The sequence below is a fragment of the Ursus americanus genome, chromosome 5 (genome assembly GCF_024610735.1).
Source record: "Ursus americanus isolate L20-20 chromosome 5, mUrsAme1.1.p, whole genome shotgun sequence".
Taxonomy (NCBI): Eukaryota; Metazoa; Chordata; class Mammalia; order Carnivora; family Ursidae; genus Ursus; species Ursus americanus.
This window is the reverse complement of record NC_142131.1, coordinates 44,907,712-44,922,555: the sequence shown is the minus strand read 5'-3', so window position 1 is coordinate 44,922,555 and position 14,844 is coordinate 44,907,712. Positions and strand designations below refer to the sequence as shown.

The following is a 14,844-nucleotide window of genomic DNA, read 5'->3' as shown; positions in this document are numbered from 1 at the left end:
CTGAATACTTAGGTCATATAGCATGTACGTGTGTACTTGTTTTTTCTTTTACTTTTTAATAACTGCCTATTAAATAATGGCTGGATTGAGATACAATTCCTATACTGTACAATTCACCTGTTTAAATTGTACTGTTCATTCGCTTTTGGTCTATTCAGAGTTGTGGCCATCACTACAGTCAACTTCAAAACATTTTCATCACCCCAAAAAGAAGCCCCAGACCATTAGCAGTCTCTGTCCAGCCCTAGGCAACCATTAATCTACTTTCTTAGTCTATGCGTAATTTGCCTATTCTGATTATTTCATAAACAGTAAATGGAATCATGTACTATATGTGGTGTTTTGTTACTGGTTTCTCTCACCTACCATCATGTTTTCAAGGTTCATTCATGGTATAACTTGTATCAGTACCCCATTTGTTTTTCTTCGTTTTTTCTGGGGATCTTTTCCCCACAAAATGTGTTTATCAGTGTGTGCATTGCTTTTTCCCATGCACATACATATATTAACACAAAAATATTAGCTATGCCGTATCATTCTTGTTTTGTTTGTTTAACATTCAAAATTAATTTCTGATTGACCCAGTTCTCTGTAATTCTGTTTGGAAGTACTCCATTTTTAATTATAGAATAACATTCTTTTGTATGGATATACACATTTGATTTATCCATTCGTTAGTTGATGGACGTCTGAGTTGTTTCCACTCTTTGGTTATTATGAGTAATGCTGTTGAGAACATTTAGTATGAATCTGTGTACATATCTTTTCACTTCTCTTGGGCTTATACCTGGAAGTGGAATTGCTGGCTCATGTTTTCCAAACCAGCTGTACCATTTTATTTTCCCACCAGAACTGTATGAAGGTTCTAATCCTTCATGTTCTCACCAACATTTATTATCTTTAACAATTAAACTAGGCATCAGAAAGAACTAGAATTTCCACTGCGCGTTGATAGAAAGACCAAGTTCTAGGGGAATCAATGGCGTGAAATGAGTGATCTATATCACCTTCACCACACGAGATTTAGCCTTCAGTAAAACATCTTAATCTGGGGAACGTCACTTGCCATTAGTTCTCTACAGCGTACCACGGGCGGAATTCCACGGTGGTGTTTATGCACTACCAGTTGCAAAAAAGCATTTAGTAACACCTTAAGTGGAAGCCAGGAAATCAGATGTTTGATTTTTGTCACTAGAAACAAGTCATTTTGCTTGCTTATGGATGAATTTTTATGCTTTTAATCTTCGTTTACATAATTCTTTTCAAAGAACTCAAATATTTACATTTTGTAAAATTACCACATGGTTGTCTTACTCAGCCAAATATTTATCATTAGTTATAAGGTTGACTGAGATTTTAGAAGTTTACTTGGGATGCATATGTTAGATAAAAAGCATTTGCAAAACGCATTTTGTCCCATTATATTTTGGGGCATTTTTTCAGAATATAAAATGCCACATGGCCTTCTGGTATAACCCTTTTTAGGTAATTGTTTCTTATCAAGAAGTAAGCAATTTACCTAATACAGAAACAATGCTGTGAAGTTTCAGAGTGGGCGAATCACACCACCTCGAAGAGCCCCTTCACCGGATGGCTTCTCACCATACAGCCCTGAGGAGACAAACCGCCGTGTAAACAAAGTTATGCGGGCCAGGCTGTACTTACTGCAACAAATAGGACCCAACTCTTTCCTGATTGGAGGAGACAGCCCAGATAATAAATACCGGGTGTTTATCGGGCCTCAGGTAGGGTTTTTCACCATTTTACATCTTATAAGTATCTGGTATTAACTCAAATGTAGGTACTACAACATTCTTAAATTTAGATCAGTTAATTCTCTTTAGTTAACTAAACTGAATTTAAAATATATTTTGGGCTAATAAACATTTTTATTTAATGTATTTTTAACAGTCTCTAATATGACTCAATATACTTTAGAATACAAATTTAATAAATTCACCAAAAATGAGAGATTAAGTCACGGTGTAGACTTTTCCTACATATCCTTATATATCTAAGAGTAATGAAGCAAATTAATAGAAACTTTGTTAACCTTGGAAATATAAAAAAAAGTGATCTTAGGAATTCTAATAGAACCACAGATTTATTACCCTAGGTTCTCTTTTAACTCTTTAGAACTGCAGCTGTGGGCGTGGAACATTTTGTATTCATCTGTTGTTTGTTATGCTTCGGGTGTTTCAACTAGAACCTTCAGACCCAATGTTATGGAGAAAAACTTTAAAGAATTTTGAGGTAATTTTTAATAAATGCTTTAGAGTAAAATTGCTAACACATTTTTATGGCTCATTCCTGACAATTTTCCATGAGCTCTAAATTTAAATAGACAGTGGTCACTTTGAAGGTGTGAAGATATTTAAGAATTATTTGAGGCTTATCTTTTATAATCCTTTGACTAATTAGTTTTTTCTTCCAGATGGAAAAGAAAGTAAACACTGACCTGCAGTAAAAAATATTGTCCTTAGTAAGCTATATATATTCTTATTTTTGAAGCTCCTAAATTAGCTTGTGAAAAATTTATGAAAAAAAAGTTCAACCTCTAGAACTCTTTATATGTATATTATGGCACAAATATCATTGTTACTATCTTTTTTCAATGTTTGTTAGGTTGAAAGTTTGTTCCAGAAATATCACAGTAGGCGTAGCTCAAGGATCAAAGCTCCATCTCGTAACACCATCCAGAAGTTTGTTTCACGCATGTCAAATTCTCATACATTGTCATCATCTAGTACTTCTACATCTAGTTCAGAAAACAGGTTAGTACTTTTTAAGGAATTAAAAGCATTAATCCACTGTTACTTTTTAATTTTAGAGGTAATTTTTTATATCTACTTGTTAAGTTCTTCTAAAATAATTTACATACTGAATCTTGGCTTTGAAGTTAAAATCAGGGGTAAACAATATCAAAGGTCTTCTGGGTATGTGTGTGTATACACACATATATGCATACATACATATGGACTTTACATCCTGAAAAACTACACTGTTGAAAAATGGCACCTTAAAAATCAGAATATAATTGTCATTCCATAAGAATCAGGTGGCAAGTATAAAATATAAGGGGCTACTGTTTATCAATCATTACTTTTTGCCAAGCACCTAATATGGTGTCTCATTCTGTTCATATACCAACCTCATTACGTAGGTTTTATCACTCTTTTGCAGACAATGAAGCTGAGGCACTGTGTAAAAAATATGTCTTTAGTTCTTTTATAAACAGATTATATACAAGCCAAAGTGGTATTCCAAAATCACTTTCCAATGTAGGCTCTTTAAATTGTATGAATGACATCACTACTTCTTTCATAGATATCTTCATAGAATCCTCATTACTGGCTGTTCTACTTGTGAGAACACAAGGATGCTCTTCTAAACAGACTAATCATTTGTAATTAAGAGATACAGTAGCCATTAATCAGTTATTTAAAATCTGCAGCGCTTCTCAAACTCTTCCATTGCCTAGCTGGTTATTAATAAGAATGAACACGTAATGCTGAAGGATCTGAGATATAGCCCAAAATGACAGGTGTGAAAAAAATTCTCATGTGAATCTTCTTTCTTTACCAAGTTCTTTATTGGGTTTCTTCATTGGTTTTAATGTAAAAATGAGTTTCTTAAATTACTCCAGAAAGGAATGCTGCTTCTCTGAAAAGGGCACCTCCTATATGTTCCTGAGGCACCTGTTCAAGAAGCACTAGTCTAAGTGATTGAGTCCCATCTTCATCCCAGCAATTTTTTTAAGTATTATTACTACTTCACAATTCATGAAGAAAAGAAAGTAATCAGGTCAAGGGATCTGTGAAGAAAAGAAAGGAGACACCTAAGGGAAAAATAAATGTTTAAATTTTCTTATTTTTGATTAAATGATTTGGGAATTAGAGATTTCTAGTATACATGGTTCAGTGATAACTCTGAAGCCAAAAGAGGTCATGCAGCTCAGTTGAGCAAAGGCAGAAGCAGAACCTTACTCCTTATCTCTTCTAAATAGATGAAATAATGAGCTTCATTTCTTGAGCTTCCTGACCCAAACTTACTCTGGAGCCATTCTCCTTGTGATTCACAAGAAATGTTTAAAACTGGGTAGCCATAGTTGAAAGTTTCTCTCTAAAAAACGAGGATACTGTCCAAATATGGGCTGGCCATAATATGGAGGTTTTATTAATTCATTTGGATTAATGTATCCGTGGGGGGAACCACTGAAGCTGTCATCTTGATAAACTGAGATTATACTGTGTAGGTAAGTAGGTTAATGTTTCATGTAATCACAAATTTTTATATTTAAAGACTATAATTAAAAAAAATACAGAAAATTTGTCTGGAGACCTGATTGCATTGTGTTAATATTAATTTATATATGAAACAACAAAAGCCAGAATTGGGACAAATTGAATATACTTTAAAAACTTTACCCCCCCCAAAAAAAAAAAAAAAAAAAGCTATAAACAGGAACCTAAGGCCCTAGTACATAAATGGGCAAAGGGCATGAAGAGAATATTCACAAAAGAATTTCAAAAGGCTAACAAACATGAAAATGGTTTAGTTAACATAATAACTAAGGAAATGGTCATGAAAAAAAAAAGATACCAAATATATTTAGATAATTAGTAGAGACTTTGTCATGAGACAATTCAGTTCTTGTACAAGGATTTGCTTCACTGTATGTCAAGTTCTGTAGTCTTTCTGGAAAAAAATAATGTGGTTTTTTAAATGTTTATATTTGTTGATGCAGTAAATGTACTTTCCTTGACAAAAAATTTTAATCTGAGAAATGCACAAGATTTATATATATGACCCTCTGTCATAGTATTATGGAAAAAATTGAGAACAGCTTAAATATCCAGCAAGGGAATGGCTAAAGTATACCCATATTAGGAACAGTTCATGCAGCTGTTAAAATTACGCTTCTGGGGCGCCTGCGTGGCTCAGTTGGTTAAGCATCCGACTCTTGAATTCAGCTCAGGTCATGATCTCAGTATTGTGAGATTGAGCCCTCTCAGGCTCTGAGCTCATCAGGGAGTCTGCTGCAGATTCTTTCCAGTTTTTACTGCCCCTTCCCCTGTTGGCGCTTGCTGTCTTGTGCTTTCTCTCTCAAATAAATAAGTAAATCTTTATGCTTCTGAAGAATACTGAATGGCATGAAACAAAATCCAGGTTATAATACTGCATGTTATGTCTGAACCCAATCTTTATATATAAAGGTATTGTGAGTACATACATAATGAGTAAGAATTTTAATGGTTATTAATAGGTGGCATTATTATGGGTGACTTTTTTATACTTTAAATACTTTGGGCTTTAAGGTTTATCAGGTCTGGGCTTTAAGGTTTATCAGGTCTCTGTCACAACTACTCACCTCTCTCTGCCCTTGTAGTTGAAATAGCCATAGAGGATAAGTGAATGAATGGGTGTGGCTGTGTTCCAATAAAACTTTATTTACAAAAGCTGGAACAGGCTAATTTGATCCCCTTGTAGTATGCTAACCCCTGCTCTCAAGTGACTTCTGAAAAAATTGTTATAAAGGAAATGTGAAACAAAGAAGAGGTGGGCACAAAAATGTTTCTACCGGTTTCTTAAAATGTGAAAGTACAGAAACAATTCATGTCCAACAATAAATGGATGCCAAAGTCAGAAAAGCGTTTGAGTAATAAGCTGTATGTGCAGTTGGACTACATTTTGGAATTTTATTTTTTTCTTCTAAGTCATTTGAATAAGCTATTTTTGGTGTAATTTGAAAGTTACTTGACCTGGGATCATCTCTGCCATTAATATTTCTTATCACAGATTGTTGTACAAATCATTTCTGCCATGTTTCTGTTCATTTTTGTCATTACCGCATGCATATTTTGACAGCACTTCCCCATTCCACATAGCTCCATAATTATGAAAAGAGATAAAGCAAAGGGGCAGATAATCAGGAGGGAAAGAGACTAGTATGTCCACCTTCACCTCAGGAATCATGCATAATGACTTTTTGGACCTGTTTGTTCAGCTTTTATGAAAGTCTTTAAAGAAAACTGTTACCTTGCTGTCATTCAGACCTGTTTTTCAGGAATTATAGCTTAAGGTCGTAGAAGTGTAATATTAGGTCCAAAGAAAAGCGTGAACTTAGTAGACTCGAATTTGTTGGGGTAGGTAGATTATGAAATATTCTCCTCAAAGCCTACCGCACACTGATTTTTATGGTCTTTGGCAACTTATTTAACATCTCAGAACCTAGTCTGTATATTGTAATGGAAATATTGTTACTGATTTTTAAAAGCCACTCATGACATTGTGAAGGTTCAACCAAAATTTATAAAATATAAAACAAAACTTCTCTCGCCAGTCTGGGCTGCGTACAAAATAACCCGTTAACAGTTTAATACAACTTTCAAAAATTAAATAAAGGAAATAAAACTCTTCCTCACATTGTTTTTTTATACACACACACACCCTCCTCAATAATTCTCTCATTTTTGTTTTTTAAACAAATATAAAAGTCATGCTTTATATTTTGATCTGAAACTTGATTTTTTTTAAACTTTAGATACCAGGACCATTTTCCTGAGTCAGTACAAAAATATCCACTACTTTCTTTTCATGGCTGTATAAGATTATGTAGATATACCACAATTTATTTTGCCATTGCCATAATTAAGACATCTAGTACACCTAATTTTTTCCCTATTAATGCAGTAAATTTTCTTTGTTTATATATTCCAAATAACTCCGTAGGATGGCATCCTAGAAAATAGGTTTTTTAGGTCATGCATATGTACATTAAATAATTTAAGAAATACTAGCACATTCCTTTCCAAAAATTTCAGTTTTTACTCCCACCAGTAGTATATATGAGAACTTGTTTTCCTGTGCCAATATCAAGGCCAGATGTTACCAACCTAAATTTTGTCAATCAGGTTATTAAAAAAAAAAGATACAGTTTCATTAATATGCATTTTGTACTTCGTTTTTCATAATTGGCTATTTGTATTTTTCATTTCAATTTCCTCTTTATCTTCGTTGCCCATTTTACTATTGAATTATTAGTATTTTTCTTACTGATTTTTTAAAAGCACTTTGTGTATTAAGAATATTCAGGTATATACAGTATACTTCAAATATACACAATAAAGTTGCAATTTTGCCATAAATTGGAATCATTCTGTAAGAATTAGAATTCTGTCATGCTGTCTTTTTTTTTTCACTATATAGTATATTGTGGATGTCTGTCATTATTTATGAATGTCTTAGATCCTTTGTAAAAGCTTTACAGTGTGTGGGTGTACTTTTTTTTTAACCTTTTGATGTTCATTTGGTTGTTTTTTTTCTTTATGCTAAATACTGCAGTGAACATTCTTTTGTGTGTGTCTGTGTGTGTGTGTGTATGCTTATTATTTTGTCTATTTCCTTATGATATATTCCTAGAAGTCTAGTTGAAAGGGTTTGCTTATTAACAGTGTGACATATGTTTCTAGCTTAGTTTCTAGGAAAGTTGGACCAGTTTATGGACCCCCAAAAAGTACCTGTGATGGGCCTTCAAACTTACATGGAATAGATGAGCTCTAAGGTCCTTTCCAATAATTGAAATCTTGAAACTATTGGCATGTCGCATCTTTGTAGTCAAACCTTAAAGCAGTTTGTTTAAAAAGTACAACAGCAGAATTGTGGAGCTACAGAGGTCTCTAAGATTGTACTTCCTATACTGAATTGTATCTATAGCAAGGAAAGGTTAACTCATACCCACAATCTATAAATACTAGTGGTACGAATCTTATTTAAAATTACTGTATAGTAGTAGGAGAAAAAAATATTTCTCAAATAGTTCTACAGAAGATGCTCCTAACAAGAATTTCTAATTAGTTTTTTCATATTGTAAAGAATCCAAAATTGTTTTAGCTATGGTGTTAATTCTGTATTATATTCTTTAGCATTTAATGCTTTTCTTTCCCTTTCCTCATAGTATAAAAGATGAGGAGGAACAGATGTGTCCTATTTGCTTGCTGGGCATGCTTGATGAAGAGAGTCTCACCGTGTGCGAAGACGGCTGCAGGAACAAGCTACATCACCACTGCATGTCAATCTGTATGTGGCTCTTCTTCTCCCTGTGCTTCCTCAGCACAGTTACTCTAGGAGTCAACTGTATTATCTAGGATTTTAACATGACTTTGGGGAGCCTGGGGAGAGAAGAAAAGAAGTATATCTAGGCCCTTAAGTAAAGTTTTCAACGAATTGGAGTTTAGGATCTGTTAGGAGATGAGCTTTGTGAGCGAAGAAATGTAACACAGTGTGATACATGTAGTAATGGAAGGCATGCACAGAATTAAAAACATAATTCTGGTCTGGAAGGCATTAGTGGAGGTGAGGAGGTAGAAGACGGGCAGGCATGACAGGATAACATGAAAGCACGTTTTGGAATGACATTATCAGGTAATCAAGTGGGAAGAATGTTTAAAAAATAGTTTGCAAAATACATGTTGTAACTAAAAAAAATAGCATTTGCAAAAGGTACGCACATCAGAATAATTTTACATCCTCTGTTTGCCTGCTTCTAGGTAAATACATCAAATTATTTTTTGAGGTTCCTTCGATATAAACCTATACTAGCCATTAGCAGCAATTATTATATATAGTTATTTAATGTTAAGCATTTATATTTTTTTTAAGTTTTTTTCCTTTAATTTTTCAGGGGCAGAAGAATGTAGAAGAAATAGAGAACCTTTAATATGTCCCCTTTGTAGGTCTAAGTGGAGATCTCATGATTTCTATAGGTAACGATTTTGAATTAATGATTTGGATATGTTTAATAAAAAATAAAAATGTTCTCAAAGTGTTCTTTAAATCTTCTAACAAGATTTGGTTAATTTTTCATTTAGCCACGAGTTGTCAAGCCCCGTGGATTCCCCTTCTTCCCTGAGAGCTGCACAGCAGCAAACCATACAGCAGCAGCCTTTGGCTGGATCACAACGAAGGAGTCAGGAGAGCAATTTTAACCTTACTCATTATGGAGCTCAGCAGATTCCTCCTGCTTACAAAGATTTAGCTGAGCCATGGATTCAGGTAAGTTCTTAGTCTTCATTTCTCAAATAAGCCTTTATAGACCAATTAATGTAGCTATCTCCCAGTTGTTGATAACTTAAAGTACTTTCGCTTGCCTCCCTCATGACTGATAATTGGATTGAAAATTCTACCTCTGGTGTTAACACTCTTATTATAGAGTTTAAACTTTGAAAATTCTTGGAGTCTCACCTCCCATCGCTAGAAAAATCTCTTTCTGAACCATCAGACATCAGGATTATCTAGGGATAGACACTAGACTTCTTCAATGCTAACTTGTTCAAATGTTTCATCCCACTTCTAAGAATTTCTGTCATTTTTCTTCTTTATTACCATTTAAACTCAACTTCTCTTTTCTGTATCCTCATGGCATATAGTAGGTGCTTAATAATTGCTGAGTGGATGAATAAGGGGAAAAATGTAGGTTTTTTTACTTATATTAGCCATTTTTATTTGTAATTGTAAGGACAGTTTCTGTTTTTACTTTCTCTTCTGATGAAATGTGTTTTCTTCCTCAGTAAATAGGAATTTCTATTGGTTGGTTGGATTCTAGTAATTTTCTTTGTTGTTGTCTGCTTACTATTATTTTTTAAGAATGTAGCATCCCAAACTAAACAATGTCTCCAGTAGACAGTAGTGAAGTAAAATGTTTTCAATAATCTGTTAAATTCTGTTTAATACTATTAAATTTGTAAACAAACTCATTCAGCTCATGTCATTAGGATTTCCTTTTTCTTTTTATGACTATTATAGTCCTGCAGCTTTTGAATTCTCTTTTCTCAGCATGTAAGTAACCTATCCTGAATCTAATAAAATTTGCAAAATTAATAAACATACCTTATTTCTTTTATCTGATTCATTAATGGTACTGCACATAGGCCCTCACCTGCCCCCTCACGAGCCGTCAAAAGAACTCTCAGAGTTGATACTTAGGAGCTACTGGATGCCATTCTTTCAAGGCAGTGGTGTAGTGAGTTGTGCTTAAGCTTTAGGCTGGAGTACGCTATCTACTCCTAGTATTTTATTAAGGATATGATATAAAACAATTAAGACTTAGGTCATGGTATGCTATTTAACACTGCATGCCGGGCATATAAGATGACCATATTCTAGTTGATTTATTCTCCTTTACTGTCACCTTGTAACAGAACACACTTAAGTAAGTCATCATTTATTTGCCCTAAAATTGTGTTTATTCATCTCTAAAATTCAGAAATTTTTCATATGGTAAGTTACCTTAGGTTTTAAGTTTACTTTTAGCTAATTGGCCCATAATGTCAAGACCATGTACCCTTTCCTTTATTTAGTGACTCTTGGTCTTTACAGGCTTCGTGATTTGCTGATTTGAACACGAGTTTTTTTCTTTTTCCTTTAGAATTTTTCACCCCTTTGTTATAGTTCCAACTATTTTGTTGAGGGTTTTTTTTTTTTTCTTTAACCTTTTTCTGCAAGACAAAATCACTTTAAAAGTTTTTAACTTACCACTGTCATTTGTAAGAAAAATACTCTGTATCTCTTGGACACTCCAGTGCCTTTTTTGATTTGGCTTTATCTTGCTTCAGTTTTTTCTCTGTAACTACCTTAATACAAATACAAAGTTGGGGTTCTTTACAGATTTTTTTGTCATAAGCATAAGAGTACAGAAACATATACATATCCATCTAATTACTTAATGGAGTTCACTCTTAATTTTATTTGAGCTAATAAATGTTAAGGAGTTTGGATAATTACCAATTCAACTTAAATATAAAATTCCTCCTTCTGATTTTTAAGTGGCTGGACATAATTTCAAATTATGTGGATTGGTGAGATTTAAGAAATGTCCACAACTTTCCTTTAGTAATCAAAAATCATGCTTATTTTCAAATACTTGAGGTTCATCAGTTTTTCTCCATATTGAATTCATTGTGTTTGTTTGACTATAGGTATTTGGAATGGAACTCGTTGGCTGCTTATTTTCTAGAAACTGGAATGTAAGAGAGATGGCTCTCAGGCGTCTTTCCCACGATGTTAGTGGGGCTCTGCTATTGGCAAATGGGGAGAGCACTGGAAATTCTGGGAGCAACGGTAGAAGCAGCCCGAGTGCTGGAGCCAGCAGTGGGTCTTCCCAGACCAGTATCTCAGGAGACGTGGTAGAGGCATGCTGCAACGTTTTGTCCATGGTCTGTGGTGACCCTGTCTACAAAGTGTACGTTGCTGCTTTAGTAAGTAGCTTTATTACATAACCAAAGCATTATGGGTGGGTTTTTTGTATTGTTTGTTTTGGGTTTTTTTTTTTTTTTTTTTTTTTTAGAACTTATAGATGTCACTCCTAAGATCCAGTGAAACTACTTTACCTGATTTAATTTTGGAAAATCCAAATTTTTATTCCATAATCCCAAGAAATTTCAATTTTCCATTTAATCTCTTCATTTGGATTTTACTTGTTTTAATCTATTCAGGTTTTCTTATATACTGTTTACTTTTCTCCCCTAAAATAGCCATGTCTTGCTATTCATATCTTTAAATTTTCCTTACATCTTACACATGATCAAATTAAAAATGCTTAATGGGATAGCAAGTGATCATAGTTACTTTGATTTTTTAAAAATTTGATATTAGGCATTAAGGAGAACTGATTATTAATAAACATTGTTGTATGGAAATTCAGGATCCTCTTCACAGAGGAGGGTTCCATGACATAGATGACTGAGTTGTTTTTCTAATTGAAACTATTAGAAGTTGTCTTTCATGAGCGGGATGAAATGATGAGGTTGTTATTTAATTTGTAATTTTGGAGGCTACTTTCTCCATTCTGAGTATACATATCTTTAGAACAGGGTTTCTCAACCTCAACACTGTTGACATTGAGCCAGATAATTATTTGTTGGGCGCAAGGGTGCGGGCTTGTGCGCTGCAGGATGTCCAGCAGCATCCCTGGCCTCTACCCACTAGATACTAGTAGCAAACCCCCCCTCCCCTTCCCACCTCCTTCATGACAACCAAGAATGTCTCCAGGCATTGCTGAGTGTCCCCTCAGGGTCAGAATTGCCCCAGTTCACAACCACTGCTTTAGAATAATTCTTACCTAATTCGTTTTCTAAAACTCATTAATCTCTCTGCTTTCACTCTTGGTCTTTTTCCAATCCATCCTGTAACAACTATGCCCAATGAATCTTCTTTTTGAGAGGTAGTATAGACTGATGGGTATGAATATGAATTTGGAGTCAGAACTGAGTGATGTCATAATTTATCATCTTAGCTAGGATACTTGAATAATCTGCTAGTTAACTGGGACTAGCCCAGGCAGGCTGAACATAAGGTCAAGATTATAGAGACCTTGATTCAAATTCTCGTTCTTCCCATTTGCTAGCAGTGTGACTTTAGGACTCATTAAATTTCAGCTTTCTCACATATAAAATAATGAAAATATTACCTCTTAGGTTTGAAGTGAGATTGTATAAAACCTCTAGCCGTAATGTCTGTGACATTTTAAGAACACTGACTATATAGTAGCCATCAGTATTCCTTGAAGACCACTTTGATTATTCCCTAGGTTAGAAACCCTTAGAGGGGGCGCCTGGGTGGCTCAGTCGTTAAGTGTCTGCCTTCGGCTCAGGGCGTGATCCCGGCGTTCTGGGATCGAGCCCCACATCAGGCTCCTCGGCTGGGAGCCTGCTTCTTCCTCTGCCACTCCCCCTGCTTGTGTTCCCTCTCTCGCTGGCTTTCTCTCTCTGTCAAATAAATAAACAAAATCTTAAAAAAAAAAAAAAAACCCTTAGAGGATTCTGTTGCTTTAGCAGCATTTCCAAAAGCATATTCCATGGCAGTTTGGCAGGATTATGAAAACTTCCCCTGAAGAAAGAGTTCTGTGTTTGGTTAAAATTGATGAACAATGAATTACATGAGTTAACTGGGTCTGTTCACTGCAAGGGAACCTTAACCTTCAGTAAGCTAATGTACTTTAGGAATTTATAAGAGCAAGAAGTACAATGCATTATTTCCCAAATCTATCTTACCATGGTCTGTATTTTCATGTAGAATATCCAGGGACCACGGTACTGTAAAGATCAATGTACTTAGCCCAACTTTTTACCTCTTCTCTTACTATTTTCCAACACGAACCTTCAGGCATACTTGGTTGTTCAATGTACTACCTTACTGTCTGGTTGTTTCTTCTTAATTTCAGATGGTTTCCCGTCTAGTTTGTGAGCTGTGAAGGGACTCTGAGAATCATACTATATTCTGATTCCTCTATAATTACTTAGCATGCCATGCACAGTGGAGGCAGAAATGGCTCCTTCCCTTAAAGCTCTCCATTCTCTTTCTCCCTTTCTTTTTGTCCTTCCTGTCCCCACCCCCCCACCACCATATATAATTCTTTGCTGAACCATTTGAGAGTTATTTGCAGGCATCACGACCTGACATTTCAGCTCAAATATTTTGGTGTATGTCTTTTAAGAACGGATACATTCTTCTGTATAACCACAATGCAATCAGCAGACTCAGGAACTTTAGTGTTAATAACAATATTGTGTACTTATGAAGTCCATATTCAGATATCTCCAATTGTTGCAGCAGCGTCCTTTACATCTAAGCCACAGACTTTACTCAGTTTTCACTAGTTTTTCCATTGATGTCTTTTTTCTGTTTTAGGATCCAGTCCAGAAATTCACATTGCATTTAGTTACCATGCTACCTTCATCTCTTCCCATCTGTGATGGTTCCTCAGTCTTTCCTTGTCTTGGATACATCTTGACACTTTGAAAGTGGCCCCTTAGTTTGAAGAATGTCCCTCAATTTGGGTTTATCTGATATTTTCTCATGATTTGCTTGAGTTTATTTTTCATAAGAATACGAGAGGCAATGTGCCATTCTTAGTGCACTGTATCAAGGGGTACGTGATGTGTCTTCTTACTGGTGATGCTGTCTTTCATCATTTGGTTAAGGTGATGTCTGTCAGGTTTCTTGCTATAAAATTACTATTAATAAATGTGTTGGGGGAGATACTTTGAGGCTAAGTGAATATCCTCTGTTTCTGTTAAGAATTTTGCCCACTGATTTAAGCATTTGTCAGTGGATCTTGCCTACAGCAGTTATTATTATGGTGTTTTAATGGTGATTTTCTATTTCCCTCATTCCTTCTATATTAATTAATTGGAATTCTTCTATCAAAAGGAACTGTCTCTTCTCCCATTTATGTATTTATTCAGTTTTTAAAATTTATACCAATATAGGATGATGGGTATTTATTTTCATCTGTGCATTATAATCCAGTACTATCATCATTTAATTTGTTGCTTTTGTTACTCCAGCTTTGGCCATTAGCAGCTCTTTTTTAACTTCTCATTTTGAAATTCATACTTCAAAAATTGCAGAAATAGTTCAGAGAGTTTCCCTGTACCCCATCTATTTATTCATTCATTTATTAGTATCAGTATGGATTCATGGATTATTTTATTTATGGGTTATAATCCTTTTCTATCATTATTTATTTTATTAAATGGTCTCAGATGCTTTTCAGATGCCAGGGTCTCTGATGCTTTTCAAAAACAGTTAAACTGACCTTCAGTTTTTTCCTCCCAGAAAACGTTGAGAGCCATGCTAGTATATACTCCTTGCCATAGTTTGGCAGAAAGAATCAAACTGCAGAGACTTCTCCGGCCTGTTGTAGACACCATCCTAGTGAAGTGTGCAGATGCCAATAGGTAAGGCCCTATTGATGAACTGCTTCAAACCCTTATATTAAAAGCCTAGCAACAAGCCTCACACCTGGTGAGTATTTGATTCATGTTTATTAAATGAGGCTTTGAA

At 34.8% G+C, this 14,844-nt stretch overlaps 1 protein-coding gene and 1 long non-coding RNA gene across 6 annotated transcripts in view; one reads left to right on the top strand and one right to left on the bottom strand.

Annotated features, from left to right (window-relative positions):
* Positions 1 to 14,844, bottom strand: part of LOC123790181 (uncharacterized) — a 66,024-nt gene that overhangs the window by 995 nt on the left and 50,185 nt on the right. For all 3 annotated transcript variants that reach the window (XR_015724522.1, XR_015724521.1, XR_015724523.1), the window contains one exon: positions 1,520 to 1,611. This is a non-coding gene — a long non-coding RNA (uncharacterized LOC123790181). The remainder of the gene's footprint in view (positions 1 to 1,519; positions 1,612 to 14,844) is intronic.
* MAP3K1 (mitogen-activated protein kinase kinase kinase 1) overlaps positions 1 to 14,844 on the top strand; it is a 73,092-nt gene that overhangs the window by 46,005 nt on the left and 12,243 nt on the right. For all 3 annotated transcript variants that reach the window (XM_045794321.2, XM_087862140.1, XM_087862139.1), the window contains exons 4-11: positions 1,545 to 1,745; positions 2,137 to 2,253; positions 2,626 to 2,774; positions 7,958 to 8,079; positions 8,684 to 8,765; positions 8,871 to 9,054; positions 10,977 to 11,255; positions 14,617 to 14,738. In XM_045794321.2, coding sequence (XP_045650277.2) covers positions 1,545 to 1,745; positions 2,137 to 2,253; positions 2,626 to 2,774; positions 7,958 to 8,079; positions 8,684 to 8,765; positions 8,871 to 9,054; positions 10,977 to 11,255; positions 14,617 to 14,738 — 1,256 coding nt within the window. The remainder of the gene's footprint in view (positions 1 to 1,544; positions 1,746 to 2,136; positions 2,254 to 2,625; positions 2,775 to 7,957; positions 8,080 to 8,683; positions 8,766 to 8,870; positions 9,055 to 10,976; positions 11,256 to 14,616; positions 14,739 to 14,844) is intronic.